The 16,090-nt window shown below is 44.2% G+C and overlaps 1 protein-coding gene across 1 annotated transcript; it reads right to left on the bottom strand.

Annotated features, from left to right (window-relative positions):
• Nucleotides 1–731: 731 nt before the first annotated feature.
• On the bottom strand, nt 732–15,453 carry LKAAEAR1 (LKAAEAR motif containing 1). Its single transcript, XM_039499482.1, has 4 exons — nt 15,289–15,453; nt 7,046–7,378; nt 3,846–3,968; nt 732–1,449 (listed from the first exon to the last, which is right to left on the bottom strand). The coding sequence occupies exons 2-4, from the start codon at nt 7,358–7,360 to the stop codon at nt 1,387–1,389; spliced, it is 501 nt and encodes a 166-aa protein (XP_039355416.1). The 5' UTR covers nt 7,361–7,378; nt 15,289–15,453; the 3' UTR covers nt 732–1,386.
• Nucleotides 15,454–16,090: the final 637 nt, after the last annotated feature.

Below are 16,090 nucleotides of genomic sequence, written 5' to 3'. Positions count from 1 at the left end.
GTGCTTCTCCAATCTTTGAAGCAGATAGGGACCAGTTCAACCCCTGGCAAAATATGGAGAGACTTCACAGCTGCTCTAACCTTTGCCAGCTGCAACAGCTCCCTGCTGGCCCAGAATCACCTTGCTGACCCCCACAACCAGATGAAGAGAGGAAAGCTGCTCTGGGAGTCGTATCACTCAGACAAGGGGATTTTTGGTTTGGTTTTCGCAGTAAGGTATCTTCAGCTAGTGTCTCCCTACAGGTGAAATGGCCCCAGTGGGTATGTAGGAGGGAAAAGGGGAGTATCAAAGGTCTCAGTGGGAGGAAGCAATGAAATGAAATATTGGTGTGGGGTGGATCTATCTGGGGTGAAGGTCTTCTGAGGGATGAGAGAGAGGAGCCCATCAAAAATTTCAAGAAAAGGAATTCTCTGGCACAAGCAGGGAGGGAGCAGAAAGGCCTGGTTGTATAAACCAGCTACCACATAACTTATTGCAATATGCTTTGATTTTTATTCTACTTCAATGAAAAGAAAATCTGCATCACTTCCTCATCTTTAGTCACTTTGTTCAATCTGATGACTTTTATTTCTCTAAAAAAATAAATAAATCCATCCCTGTTTGATGGTAAATGTTACTAACTGCAGTCTTTTCATTCCTTCACTTCTATTGAAATGAGGACTTTTCGAAGCTAGCGTCACTTTTCACAGATGGATCTCAGTCTATAGCAGTAATAATGAAATCACATCTCCTTTGTTGCATCCATTGTTACCTTTATTGCAGGGTTTTCACAGGGTGATATTTGACACACCTCAAAACATGCAGGGGTGTCCTGCTGTCTATCAGTTGTGGAGGCAACAGGCTAAAGGACATTACAGGCACGACTATAGAAGAAAGCAGCATTTCAGTACTTCACAGTTTTAAAATTACAAGGCCAAGGACTCACCACAAGAAAAGGATGGCAATGGCACTGAGGTTAAAGGCTGAAAGTCATTGTTATCCATACAATTTGGCTTAACACCAAAGGGTCCCTATTTCCAACAAATCAAGTGAGTACCTTACTGAGGAAGGCCGCTGGGTCAAATTTTGACCTCAGAAATGCTGGGGTAAAACCAGAGTAAGCAGTGTGAAGTCAATCGAGTAATTCTGGATTTATAACTGTGTAAGAGAAGTTAGAATCTGGCCCACCATACTGAATCTTCCATTCCTTTAGCAGTTTCTGGGTACGTTCTGTGGATCTGCCCATCACAGTTTAAATGTTGCATGTCTTTGGATGCCCATGAGAAGAAACTGGTGTGGTTTATTGAACAGTAATTATCAGTAGCTGAGACAACATGTAGATCTCCTAGGGGCTCACTCCCAGTTCAGGCACTATGGTACTTTATTCTAACTAGCTCCTCCAAGGTTTCAGGTTCTTCTAATGAATATTTCACCATTTTCATCTTCTAGTATCGCTTCAACTCTACTCCTCTGTAAAACAAAGACAAAAAGAAGCTGAAAGACTGAACAATAGCATAAGGCTGTCCCTTGCAGCAATGTGTGATCAAATGCTATTTCAAAAGTTACACCTGCAAGTGAGAAAAATGCCAGATTGGGGTGGGGGAGAAGCTAATAGAAAAATACAGACACTTCATTTCTATTTGTTTGTAATGGATGTAATGCTTAGAAGGGATTATTTTGACAGTAGATGTCCTCTCTATATCTGCAGAAAAAGTCAAATTGAGACAACAACATTCAATGCTCCCTTCACTATCCCACCAAAGTGCCTCAACCCTTTTCTGGAGGAATAATTTCTAGCCAAAAGTTGTTCATTCTCAACATAGATTTAATCATAGGCTTCCCTGCTGACACTGCCAATGAAGGAGTGAATGTGGAGGAGAGGTGTGTGGGAACTCATTTCCTATAGATCACTAAACAGCTGTCAGATGGCAACTAATGTCAGTTGCTACCAGCCTGAGCTGAATTCAAACCACTGAGCTAGAGTGAAAGTGCCTATATTCCATAGAATCATAGGGTGAAATCGTGGCCCCCTTTAAAGTCAATGCAAAATTCCCGTTGACTTCAATGGGGTCAGGACTTCACATTCGGAAATTAAGAGATGGAAAAAATGTGTTAGGTCATGTGGTCCATCCCTCTGCCAGTACAGGGATCTTTTAGCAATCTATTTTTTGAAAGCTTTGTCCAGGCTAGTTTTAAATGTTCCTAGAGATGGTGCTCTTGTAAAAACTGTGCCAGCAATACTATCGCTTCTTCAGCTGCATGTTTCAGGTGAAGGTGAAATGACTAATTTGCTCTTACCCCTGCCCTGTCGCTTGGTGCTTGGAACCATCACCCAGTTTCACTGACACAGTTCTGACACAGATGTGGGCATGCAGCCTCTTCCTCTATTCTGACGAAGGGAGGGGCAGTTTCCTGTTTTTGTGCAGCAGTTACACTGATGATCCAGAATGCTCTCAGGCTGTGGTTCCCTGGTACACATACAAATTCTAGCACTGAACAGTACTTCATGCTTTTGTGTCTGTTACTCCAGGTTTCCCCTCCCAGCATTAATGATGAGCTTTGGAACTTGGCCCCAGCGCATCAATGCTGCCAATGTCCCATTCAGTTGTGTGTACTCCAGCCTGCAAGGGAGCCTGGGTTTTCAAAAAACTCAGTCTTATGACTGCAGGTTGCTGCTCCCAAGTGAATGAGAGGTGGTAGGTACTATCTGGGATAGCTAAGGCCAGCCTAATAAATTGGTACAGTTGCCTGCAAAGGTTGAGATGGGCTTTTCTAGCAGACTATTCCATTATGTTCACATGCTCTCTGTGCTGTAATCCAGTTCCATCTTGTTACAGCTGTGGGACTGTCTGCCCTTCTCAGCACTCCAAGGCCTCTGCTGTATCTGGCATTAACATCCCAGGAATCTGCTCAAGGCAGTCAGGAGTAAAGCAGAAAGACATGTTTACAAATGCTGGCAGAGGGGGGAGGGGAGTGCAGGCAGGAAAATCAGAGACAAATCCAGTGTAAGAGCCTGTATTTTAGCTGTCACTCTAAAGGAAATGGTCTTTAATAAACAGCCACAGACAGCAAGCAGCAAATCCACTTTGCTCAGTATTCCAATGCTTTTGCCACAATTATTAGTTGGGAACTGGGCAAAGATCGTTTATCATTTATGTGTCTGATAGCTAATTTTATGCAGAACTGTAATGTATTATATATATTGCCATGAGTGACATTAATATAGCATCTTGCCTCCCAAGGGATCTCAAAGTGTTTCACAAACTATTTATACCCACCTAAGCTGCACCCATCCCTAGGGTGGAGTGTGCAGCCAGGCAAACAAGTGGTGCTTAGCACACTGAAAAACAGTTGTGTGGGAGATCAGGGAGAGCATTCTGGCCAAGGACAGTGACCCAAAGCCTGCTGAGTCTTATGAAAAGCGCACAGAGAGCAGACAGGACCTAAGCTTTACATTTTCATCCAAGAGACTTTGAGATGGAGAGTTCCATGGAACTCAGTTCATCTGCCTGGGACAGCTGTGAAATAGGCATTTTGCATGTGGGGAAACCAAGACAGAGTGGTTAAGTGACTTACCCTAGGTCACATATTAAGACATTTGCAAAGCTAAGAACAGAACTCAGATATCCTGACTCCGCGTTCCCTGTTCTAACCAATATAACTTATTTGGTGCTAAACTTAGTTAAATAATAAGTATATACCTCTGGCTATTTCTGTTTATGATCTACAGTTCAACTGGCCATGGGTTACTGAGTACATTCCAAGAGTAACTTGCCTGCTAAGCCCTCCTCTCCTTTAAAACTAGAAATGGACAGATAAGATAGTGAAAGAAATCAGTTTAACTGCTGGTATGTGCTCAGACATACCTGAACTCTGTCCAAGTTATCTGCTAGTTTCTGAATGTTCTTTCGGGGTGGGAGAAACACCTCCAGTCTCACAGCGCCTCTGGCAGTTTTCTGGCAGGATATCAGATGGTTTATTTCCTGAGCCTGTGGTGAAAAACAAACAAACCCCAAAAGACCAAAGGATAAAGAAAGCAATCACGTTAGACCAAAATGAGCCAAATAAATCTGTAGGGTAATTGCTGTGAAGTCAACGGGATTAATCTGGCCCTGTGGGTTAAGGAAACTGATCTTCAGACTGTAAAACAAACCTAAATTAAACAAACAAATAAACCTCATATCTCCCCTCAAAAAATCTTTTTATGGTGCTGTTTTTTTAGAAAGCCTGATCTAACTCCCACTGAAGTCTCAGAGAGTCTTTCTATTGACTTCAAGTGGAAGTAGGTCTGGGCCCAAAGCCAGCATGGTTGAAAAGCCCCAAAATATGGGTAGGGATTTACTCTGGCTAGCAGAATCCTACTGCTCTATAGACAGGCTTTTAGAAATGACAATGAAAGGCATTAAAAGGTTTATCATGCTATGGAACTGCAAAGAAATGAGAGTGCTACCCCCGAGTGAAACTGTGTACATGGAGTGGGTATTGAAAAATGATCAGCTATGTCCAATCAGATCATGATCCAAAACCTGTCCTTGAGAACAGAGGGTGTCTTGCCTACTTTGTTACAGGTAACCCCTAAGACTGCTCAAACTGCCCCATAAGGAGAGGACAGAGGAAGTGGGCAGCCCTTGTGCCCCAGCAAAGTGTTCCAGCATGGCTTCTTTGTGCTGCCCAATTTCTCTGCCCTTTCCTTCTCTCTCTCTCTTTTGGTTTTCCCTCTGATGTTGTTTTGCTTCTCTCTTTTTCCTTGACTTTCCCGTCTGTTGTTGTTGCTGTTGCCCTTTCTCTGGTTTGATATTCCTCCTCACGTGGTGACTCCCCATCCCCGTTCTCTGCCCCAGGAGAAGGCTGCACACCCTATGAGCTACTACTGCTGAGCTGAGAGCCATAGGAGCAGAGTGAAGTGGCTCGGGCCAATGGGCTGTGCCTTAATATGCAGATCTGAGCATGAGCTGTTCTCCTGGCTGTCTGCTCTAAGGGTCACTGTGGAAGCAGGGAGCTGCCTGACCTCCATCAGTAGCATATGTCCAGAACGGGATTTAGGATCGTGCAGCTTTCTCTGCTCCTCTCCACTTTGCTGTGTTCTATTTGGACTTGCCTGGTGCCTCTGCAGAGGAATCAATTTGGGAGATATTGGTCCAGTTCTCAGATGACCTCACTCCCAATGGATCCCTTGTAGGCAGCTTTAGCAGAGTGTCCCAGACACAAGATTGAAATCTATTTTCCACCCTGCAGGAGATCCCTCCAGGTCAGGGTAGAGGAGCAGTGTGTACGAAAGCTTGCCCAGCTGCTGCCAGTCCTTGTTCTGTGTCCCAGGGTCATTTATGGACACTAAAATTCACTTTAAAAAAATCTAAACTAAAGCAAACAAATCTCCCAGCAAAATGAAGATCAATAAAAACACTGCCAAGCACTGTCTTATGTTTAGAAGATGCATCTTTGCACATATTCAGTTGTGTGTTGCCAAGTTTTGGAAATCAGCAAAAACTTACTTCAGTTACTGCAAACTAAAGACCCTCTGGAGACAGTCTGTCTTGCTTTCCAGAGTAGCCTGGGGTTGGGGGAGAGAGGCAGTTGGACAGTAGTATAGGAGAAACCCTGTTCCACTGTTACTAACTATAGCATATATTAATTTCAGAGTCATAAATAACTTTAGTACCATGGTTACAGTGCTAGCCAAGTATGATATCATTTAGTTTGGGATTAGGGGAAAATATCTTCCTTGAGGCTCTAGGGTCTAAAATAAGCAACTCTTCCAGAATTGGTTTTCTCACAGGGAATAAACAGAGAAACTCCAGTCTGCAGTTGTAAACTGGAAGTTACTTTAGTGCACTTGATGAGATGAGATGTATTGTATGAGATGTATGCTGAGCTTTTAGGACAGGATTTTCAAAAGCACCCAAGTGAGTTAGGAGCACAAAGCCCTATTGGCTTTATTGGTGCATGTGCTCCTAAATCACTTGGTCACTTAGAAAATGCCATCCTTAATGAATGACAGTGTGCTGACGTGATCTTTTCCAACACCAGTTTGATATATGAAGCAACACATAAATCCTCCTCCTTCTAGGAGTTAGAATCATCTAATGACAATTAGAAAGACAATTGTGCAGACAATTTTCATGGTTGCATGCACAAGTGGAAACTACACAAGCAAATAATCAGCTAGAGGAATAGTTGGTTATTTGCATTCACAGTTGTCATGGCTTCACACACAACTGTGGTAGGTTTATTTTAAAACTGGGCATGCAACCACGTGCACGCACAATTCTGCAGGTCCTGGCCAAAATTCAGCAAAAGGATTGTTTTCATTTTACAAACGGATCCTAAATGCATGTTCTCCTGCACTTGAATGTAATGGAGCATCACAAGGACCACAGAAGAGAAAATGGGCTCATTTTAGTGGTCAAAGCTATATATGGGTTTTGTCTACACTGGAGCTGGAGGTGTAATTTCTAATCGAGCTAACATGCTAAAATCAGCAGTTTAGCCACAACGCCACAAGCAGTGGGATAGGCCAGCTGATTGTGTATTTAGCATCTCGGGTGGCACTGTATTCAGCATGGCTAGCCCGTACCACTGCTTCTGCTGATCAGTCTAGCAGGAGTATGTCTACCTGAGCTGGAAATTACATCTCCAGCCCCAGTGTAGACAAACCCTCTAAGAGAAGGCACTATGGAGAAATAGCCATATCTCCATTGCTAAGATTGCAACTGAGGTTCCATTATAATCTTCATTTTCACCCCTTCTCTATATTAGGATGAGGAAAAGTTTGTCAGCTGAAAAAATGGATGACTGTTAGAATTTTCCCCACACATTTCAGGATGTTTAATGGAACAGGTTTGAAGGTACAACTGGATACAAATTTCCTCTCTTTTGAACATGAAGGAGAAAAACTAATATTTTTTTCCCTTGCTCACTTCAAAATATAATAATTTGTATGCATTAGAAAAGTGACATTTCAGGGTATGATAAAGAAATTATCTTTGCTGCCTACGATTCCTCAGTCCCATCTCACACAACACTATCAGCCTGGCCTGTTCATGAAAGGTCTTTGAGGTTAACTTACTCTCAAGTTCTGAAATCGGAGTCTCACGTTTCGAAGGCGGTTCCGGGCTTCTGCAGCCTTGAGCAGTCCAATGACCCTGGCCTGCTTCTTTTGCTCTGCATCTCTTTCACACATGGAATGGTCGTGTGAAATTTTATCCATCATAAAAATGTCTGAAGCCAGCATGGATTTCACTGGTTCCTCAGTGGGCTCAGCAAATGCCAGATACCTCTCTTTTTGCTGTGGAGACACTGCATTTACATCAAATGAAAGTAAACTTTTCCGGGATTTAGGAATAATTGTCCCTTTGTGCATAGTTGTTTCTCTTGCAGTCATCTTTATTCTAGGTTAAGACTGAAAAAGAGAAAAACAATCCAGAGTTGTAACAATGTGAGGTGAGGAGTACTTGGTGCTTTGGGAAATCCTACACTCTTCAAGTGGGGAAGCTGCTGAAAGCCCCATCTGGCTTAGGAAGTGTCAGGCTGAGGTCAGGATTCACACTCAGGTTTCTTAGTTGGTGCTGTATAATGGTACCAGTAGGTTACTTAGTGTGGTCCAGTAAATAGTGCACTGAACTATGACTCAGGAGATCTAGGTGCTATTCCTGGTTCTGTGGCTTACCTGCTCTTTGAGCCTGGATAAGTTAACTTTGCTTCTCTTTCACCTTATGTCTGTCTTCTCTACTAGGATTGCAAGGTCCTTGGGAGCAAGGACTGTCTCTTATTGTGTGTCTGTATAGTATCTAGCACCATCGGGCGCCGATCTCACTTGGGACATGTAGGCACTATTGTAAAATACATCTTCATCATAATGGTCTAGCCCTACTTTTTAAACGTTTTTCTTTAATCCGTATTATTTCAATTCTTCAAACCCTTTGCTCCTCAATGAGAAGATTCAGACACTGTGTTGGCCACTACAACATATTTACGGCTACTCATGCATTAAATGTCCAACTGCCTGATCTGTCTTTTTGGTGGGTACTTTTCTCTCTCCCATAAAAGAAAACCATCTGTCTAAGCTACACGTGCATCTCCAATTTCCTTGGCAGCTCTTAAACATTGTACTTGAGTGTTGTTTAGAAATGCTCAGTGAGTTGCACATCACTGCTATTGTACTAAAAGAGCCAATTGTGGGGTCAGGTCAGTCCCTTTTGTTTTCTAGTATTTACTGTTCTACATTCAGTTTTTAATGCAATCTTAGAAACATTTTAGACCAGCCCAAAGGCCCAATGGCTGTGCTCTTCTGCACTCCTATGTAGGAGACACATTGAGCTTGGCAGCACTACCGAGATATGTACTGGACCTCTGCAATTCATGTCACTCACTGATCCCCTTGGTTGACTAGGGACTGAAGTTTTCAAGCTATGAAGTGAGTCCTTCTTAGTCTGGAAGAATGGGGTCTTATCTGAATTTGGGTGTGTAAACTGGGCAGTAAAATGGGATGTTGGTCAAGGATCTAAGGATCCCTGGGAGAAAATGTTTTAAATATGTGTTTTAATAATTCGTGTCATAGCTTGCATCAGCTTGTCAGGTACATCCTGATGGATTTCCCCCCTGCTTCATCAGCACAATGCAATCTGTACAAGCTTGTATTGATGGATGGATACAAGGCGTCAGATCCTCAGCTGATGTGAATCATTGTAGCTTCACTGAAGTAATGGAGCTACCCCAATTTACATCAGCAGAGGAACTGGCCCAGGAAGGATTTCTGGAACTTCAGTTCAGTTTTAGGCCAAGCACTGAGGTAAACAATAGTCATCTAGAATGCAGTGTGAATCAAACACATGAGTCAAAGGCTCAAAAGGCTGTAATTACATGTAAAACATACAAATCAGGATTTAGATAATCCTGTATATTAAAAGCAGTGAATAAAGTAGAAGACATTAGACATCAAATACAGTTGTGAAAAGAAATTTACAATATATCTACCTGTGATAATAATTAATAATATCACTTATCAAACACCATACATATTCAAACCATTCCACAAACATTAACTGATTGATGATCTTTCAAACAACCCTGTGAGGTAGGCAAGCATCATTATCCCTATTTTACAGAGGGCTCAGAGGTTAATTGACTTGCTCAAGATTATACAAATCAGAAGTGGAGTTGGGATTACAACTCAGAAGTCTTTACTCTAATTACTAGCTAACACTGATATGTATCTATGGTATTAACAGGAGCAGGTAGAGATGCTGTGCTAGAATACTTGACTTCGAGACCCCTCACTTCTCAAAGAACCTACCATGAATGAGAAGCTCTCATGTTTAATGCGTTGAAAAATAAGTTCAGAAAAACTGGGATATTTCAACAACTTCTGAATACAATTTGAATCAAACAGAAGCTCTGATATGTTCAAGTTAATCCATAACTACCAAACCCAATTCACTACATTTATGCAAATGTTTTATAATGAAACTCTTCCAGTTTCAATTTTTATATAAAATCTAGTTGAATTTGGAGCTAATCTGGGCCAATTTATGATTCCAGGTGAGAATCATACTAAATACAGTGATTTTCTACGGTTTTGACCTGAAACCAGACAGAATGGGGCAGTTTCAGGTGAAACATACAGTGAAACTGAGGTAGGCATAATAAAAGGGGAGGTGTGCCCATGAACCCACATGTCAACCAGAAGTGCAAAATGTTTTACACCAACCCATGTGAACCAAAACTAGCACACAGCTCTATAATGAACAAACAAAGGGCAGTGTTGATTAGTGCTCATTTATTTCTCAGAATGTGGAATTTTTCCAGCAATTTGTGCCAGTCTGCAGTAACCAGAAGCTATTCTTGTCACAGGAAATAATGTCGGTAAGGAGCAAGTCTGCTTCTGGTGCAGACAGCCGTGTGACTAGAATGTAACAAGCCTTAGACCCACTTACTGTATGCAGATCCAGAAGTTTATTTCAGAAGATCCATTTTCATTAAACTTTGTTTTGACTCAAACAAAAAAGCAAACTAGACAATCCCCATTATATTGAGAACAAGAGGCATATCCAGAGGTATAAGGAAATGTATAATAGATTCTGTTGCACTCCTTTAAATTTACCTATATGCAGATACTAATGTGCAAGTGAGTGTAAGGAAGGTAAAATGTTTTAATTTCCATGCTAACATGGAAGAATGTTTAAAGAGGTGTAAGTTACTGTGGAGTGGGGGCTACTTTTCTTACTTATTTTACACCTCTTGTTTGTAGTAGTAACAGGAGCAGTTGGAGGTGCTATGCCAGGATTCTTGGCTTAGAGCTCCCACTCTTTTCAAATGAAGAAGGCTCAATGTACTCAAATTAAGTGGGCTAAATTCAGATATGATTTGGGAATATACCACAGATGGGAATTTAAGTCATTAAGTAAGTCCAAGGGAATCTAATGACGGTAGTCTAAGTGTGAGTAACATGTATGTTTAGGGAACCAAAAGAAGGGGGCAAGTTACAACAATTTAGATGAGTAAACTCACCTCAGAATTTGGCCCTAGGTCTTGAAGGAGCAGCCTACTGTGTCTGTATACAGGAGTTGTGTCCTAGCTAGCAGTAGCAGAAGTGTTACATGGTAGTTTCAAATTACTTTATAGTAATTGGCAAAATTGGGTGTGGGGGAAATTTTGTAGTAGCAAAAGGTGAAAGAGAATTCCTTGGCAAGATAAAGGCCAATACTTTTGCAATCAGTAAAACCACTGAATTATTTAACTCTGAAAATTAATTCCTATTCATGTAGTAACAACATAGCTATGCTGTATCGCATATATACATATACATATGTATATATACACTATATATTCTGTAACAGGAACAATGTATTTTTGCTATACCTCTTGTATCCTGTGTATGCTGAACCTGGTCATATAATAGAAAGTTAAGGGGAAATATTTTGACTGTAGAAAGAAACCAGTCTGACTCCACAGGAGACTGCTCAGAAAGTCTTTTTTTTTTTAAAAAGATAATAAAATAAGAAGTTAGAGAAAAGCAAGAAAAGAAAATGGAGTTCTCGAAAGGCAGATTCCTTTCATTTGTACTGCTCTTACAAAACCATGGCAGGAAATCACACAGGATGCTACTGACAAGAAAGAGGAACTTGTTTTAAGGATGGTAGTGGATACTGCAAATGGGATTTTAAACACATACAAGTCTTTTTCTTGTTAATATATCATTACTTCCAATGCTTTCTTGATCTTCTGATGCCAGAAGAGCTATGCATATTATGATGAACTGTTTGTTGTTTGAGGACTTTATGGCTTATGACCAAAATTAGACAAGCTGTCTTGTAATATATTACTTCGGAGTTTTGCTCTTACAAAACCCTATTCAGGAACTGAAACCTTTGAAGTCTAGCTGAGAAATTTGGTGAAGAACCCACCCACTTTGAATTCTCTTTGGCTCACTATACTCCATGTGTGAAATATAGAAAATAAAGAGAAGGCAGGAACTCTTGTGAAAAAAGGGCAAAGTTCACAAGTCCTTCAGAATCCAAACATTTCCCTTGCCATTACACCTCTACCCCAATATAACACGACCCGATATAACACTAATTCGGATATAACGTGGTAAAGCATCGCTCTCCGGGGGGGCAGGGCTGTGCCCTCCAGCGGATCAAAGCAAGTTTGATATAACACGGTAAGATTTTTTGGCTCCCGAGGACAGCGTTATATTGGGGTAGAGATGTATTAAGCAATAATGTAACAAAATTATCCATTTTTACAGAGGTAGTTGGCTTTTTTCTTTCCCATGCATTATTAGTATGATGGGTCGGTTCAATGGTTACTGTACTTCGTGTATTTATCTTAGTGGAAGTTGCATGGCTAAACCTCTGTTTTGAAAGCACAGAATTTTTAGAATATTATGAGATAGATTATAAGAAGACAGTGCACATAAGTGCATGCACAATTACCATGGTTGTTTGTGTAAGTGCAGTAGCTGCACATGCAGACAATCAGTTTCAGATACAAATGGTTGTTTGTGTGCTATAGTTGTATGTACTCTCACAGTAACTGGGCACACAACTGATACATGCAAATACAGACACATATTTTGCATGTACATTTACATATACACGTGTGCAAGGACTTCAGAAAACATACTTATGTATTTTTAAATAAAAAAATGTAGGTCTCAATACAGATTTTATTTTCTAAGTTGCTCTACTATCTAACTAATTTCTCTCTAATAATATTTAGTCAATGTATATAGTTATTTAACGTAAGCAGTTTTAGTTTACAACATGAATGTTGCAAAGAGTCCTGTGGCACCTATTAGACTAACAGACATATTGGAGCATGAGCTTTCGTGGGCGAATACCCACTTCATCAGATGCATGAAATGGGTATTCACCCACGAAAGCTCATGTTCCAATACGTCTGTTAGTCTAATAGGTGCCACAGGACTCTTTGCTGCTTTTACAGATCCAGACTAACACGGCTACCCCTCTGATACTTGACAACATGAATGTTCTTAACTATAATTATTCAAATGTATAAAACCTTAATTTCTGTCAATTCCCTTAAATAAAAAGTCACACTCATTTTGATCACAGAAATACCCTGAAAATCCAATCACCAAGCATAAACTGTTGATTAAAATTTTATGATGGTGGGCCTGGATGGTTTATATGGCCTCTGACAAAGACTTTCACCTCCAGGTCACTAGTACCCATCAAATAGAAATTCAGGAAACTGAATCCACAAGACATAATATAGCCAGAGTTGGTACAGATCTACATGTTTATGTATTTTAATGTTCTAATGATACATATGTGCCAAATCTCAACCTTTGCTACAAGACTGAAATATATCTGTCCTCTAAGAATGCCTGTATGTTGGAGGGATGTTTCCAGAGTCCTATAAACTATGAATGTGCTCAATGTTGTAGCCCTAAAGACTCCATGAGCCTTTTCAAAAGAATAACAGTTCACCCCAATGTCACTGGCCCAAAATGTCCCATCTTTGTTGTGGAGTGTGCTGCATGCCAGCTGTCTGCGCTCCATGCCAAAGAGTCTGCATTTCACCAAAGTGACTTGTATGTAGCACAGCAAGAATGTGCTTTGAGATCTTATATGGTGAAAACATTGTATCAATAAAATAATATTAACAGTGATAAAAAAATAATAATTAATACATTTTACTAAGAAAGACCTCTAGGCATCTAATAAAATATAACTACATGCAACATCTGCTAAAGAAAGGACACATAGCCTAACAAACATCAATTGCAATTCTTCATTTTGGGTTCAAGGTTTCTACTTCTTTGACAGGTTTAGTGAGGGTTAAAACACATATTTCTCGACCTATATAATGGCTGCACTGTGCGGTTTAACGCTTAGCCACTTTCTTAAGAGGAGGTCAGGCTTGGTCACTGGTGTGTATTCCTGTGGTCCTAGATAAGACAACACTGGTTTTCCTGTCCATAACAATTAGACTGCAAGTCAAGTCCCTCTTTCTGGAGGTATAAAAGCATCACTCAGAGTCACCAGATTAAATTGCCACAGAAAGATCTTCTGTCGGGGTTCAGTGGGAGCTGTGTGTCCTCAGCAAGTCTCAAATTCTAGCCCTATAGACATAGGGCCAGATCTTCAAAAGAACTCAGCTCCCATTTAGGCACCAAAATAAGTGTCCAGATTCTGAAAAGAACACAGCTATTTGGGTGTGAAAATATGGCCAGAAGGGTCACAGTGGGAGCTGCTGGACATCGAACCCTTGTATCTTCTCTGGAAACTTTTCAACAGATCTGGGCAAAACTTGAAGCTGGCTAGCAGGTATTCATTAAAGTGACTGACTCCTAAATCCTTTTTATCCCCACCCCGTCGCTAATGTTTAGTATCAGAGGGGTAGCCGTGTTAGTCTGGATCTGTAAAAAGTGCAGATCCAGCTGATACAATGACATACATGGATACAATAGGATATGTGGATACAATAGGAATCAGCCTCATAAACAACTTGAGCTGCATCTGATTCAAACCATATTTGAGATTCAAAGAAGTCTGGAATTTTTTCCTATTTTTTTTCCTTTTTCAATTTTATACATTGCTCCCACATCAATAGAATCAGCCGGCTGCCAAGGTATCTGCATGACATCTGACCCAACTGGGCCCAGGAAGTTCTCTTGTGTGATTTGTAGCCTGTTCTCCAGACTGCAACGGTTTGGAATTGGGATATGTTGTGACAAGCTTCAGAGAAGCATTAGAATTTTTGGCAGGTGGTGACCCGTAGCCTGTTGGCTGAAACAGGACAGTGGGATCTTCAGTCTCTGTGCAAAATACAGCACCTGGGGAGCAGCAGCCTCTGCAACACCCTGCCTGTCTAGCTACCTAGTTGTACCACACCCATCACCATGGCATCTGGGCACCTGGGACCAGGGCTGCACAGCAGCAGCATGAGGGGAGAGCCACACCCAGCTCTGGAAAGGTGCGGGGAGGGAGTTCAACAAGAGCCATGTGCGGGGCTGCACTAGCCCCTGGGATTGGTGTGGAGCCTGTGATGGGAGAGTGGCTTCGGGTTCTTGCTATGCCCAGTGGGGAGGAGGCAGAGGTGCCCTGAAGGGGAGCTGGGAGACTAAGGGGCAGCTCTGAGGGCAGGATGCCCTGAGTCTGCGCCGGGGCAGAAGCTGGGGCTGGGGCTGCGCCGGGGCAGGGACCCTGTGGAGGGGGCTGGGGCTGCGCCGGGGCAGGGACCCTGTGGAGGGGGCTGGGGCTGCGCCGGGGCAGGGACCCTGTGGAGGGGGCTGGGGCTGCGCCGGGGCAGGGACCCTGGGAGGGGGCTGGGGCTGCGCCGGGGCAGGGACCCTGGGAGGGGCTGGGGCTGCGCCGGGGCAGGGACCCTGTGGAGGGCGGGGGCTGGGGCTGCGCCGGGGGCAGGGACCCTGTGGAGGGCGGGGCTGGGGCTGCGCCGGGGCAGGGACCCTGTGGAGGGGGCTGGGGCTGCGCCGGGGGCAGGGACCCTGTGGAGGGGGCTGGGGCTGCGCCGGGGGCAGGGACCCTGGGAGGGGGCTGGGGCTGCGCCGGGGCAGGGACCCTGGGAGGGGGCTGGGGCTGCGCCGGGGGCAGGGACCCTGGGAGGGGGCTGGGGCTGCGCCGGGGGCAGGGACCCTGGGAGGGGGGGGGCGGGGGCGGCGCCGGGGGCAGGGACCCGGGGGGGGGGGGGGGCTGGGGCGGCGCCGGGGGCCGGGACCCTGGGGGGAGATGCACCAGGAATGGGAGGGGGCGGGGAGCCCCGGGGAGTCTGGGGCAGCGCTGGGGACCGGGGGGGGGTCGGATCCCATCTCCCCGCTCTTACCCCTCCCGTCGCGTCTCCTCTTCCCGTCAGGGCCCGGCCCCGCGTCCCCCTCGCGGGCTTTACAAACGGTGCCATGGACACGGCGCTACCGGGCAACCCGGCCATGCGGCTCCGCCCCTCCGCCCCGCTCCCCGCTCGGGGACCACGTGACAGGCAGACGGCCTCCGCGCGCCGCAGGGGCCGGGGCGGGAGGGCAGCCGCTCCCCTGGGCGCCGTGCGCGTGGTGGGGGCGGGGCGCTTCGCCGCCAGGGAGCGCGCGCTCAGAGGGGCTGGAGGAGACCTGCGTTGCAATAGCAGCGGCCGAGCAGGACGGGGGTTGCAATGTGGGGGTGGCTGCGAACGAAGAATGGGGGTAGAGCGGAGCCGTATGGGGTTTTGGCTTGCAAAAGGAGAGGGTCTTCAGGGCAAGAGTCGGGGTGGGGGCAGAGCAGCATAGGGCCTGGAATTGCAATAGCAGGGGTTATGCCCGCAGGCTGGAAGAGGGGATGGAGGCAGAGATGCCTGGGACCCGAAACTGGAATGGTCGCAAGTGTGTGTGTTTGCAAACTAGGACCGGGGGCATGTGCAGAGAAGTATGGGATCTGATATTGCAATATGAGAGGGTGCAGGCCAGGCCAGGGCGGTGTTGGCGTTGCTCCCTGGAGGCCTAGGGCTGAAATAATAAGGGGTTATTGCTGGTCCAGTCTGTGGGGCTTTTGCAGGGCTATATGGGGAGTTTGCACTGCTTCTGCTCATAATGTGCATGTCTCCACCCAGTGCTAGAAGTTTCTTAATTTGTGTGTCTTGTAAGTCCTTTGGGGGC

This window comes from Mauremys reevesii, linkage group 13, assembly GCF_016161935.1.
Source record: "Mauremys reevesii isolate NIE-2019 linkage group 13, ASM1616193v1, whole genome shotgun sequence".
In the NCBI taxonomy this organism is placed as follows: Eukaryota; Metazoa; Chordata; order Testudines; family Geoemydidae; genus Mauremys; species Mauremys reevesii.
The sequence above is the reverse complement of the archived record's forward strand: the minus strand, read 5'-3'. Positions and strand labels throughout refer to the sequence as shown.

What these genes read in the sequence shown, in the direction of transcription:
- LKAAEAR1 (XM_039499482.1), bottom strand. Translation starts at nt 7,360, where the DNA reads ATGACTGCAAGAGAAACAACTATGCACAAAGGGACAATTATTCCTAAA. An exon ending in TCCGATTTCAGAACTTGAGA is followed by an intron (nt 3,969 to 7,045) that starts GTAAGTTAACCT and finishes TTTTCACCACAG; the next exon opens with GCTCAGGAAATAAACCATCT. An exon ending in ATAACTTGGACAGAGTTCAG is followed by an intron (nt 1,450 to 3,845) that starts GTATGTCTGAGC and finishes TTTGTTTTACAG; the next exon opens with AGGAGTAGAGTTGAAGCGAT.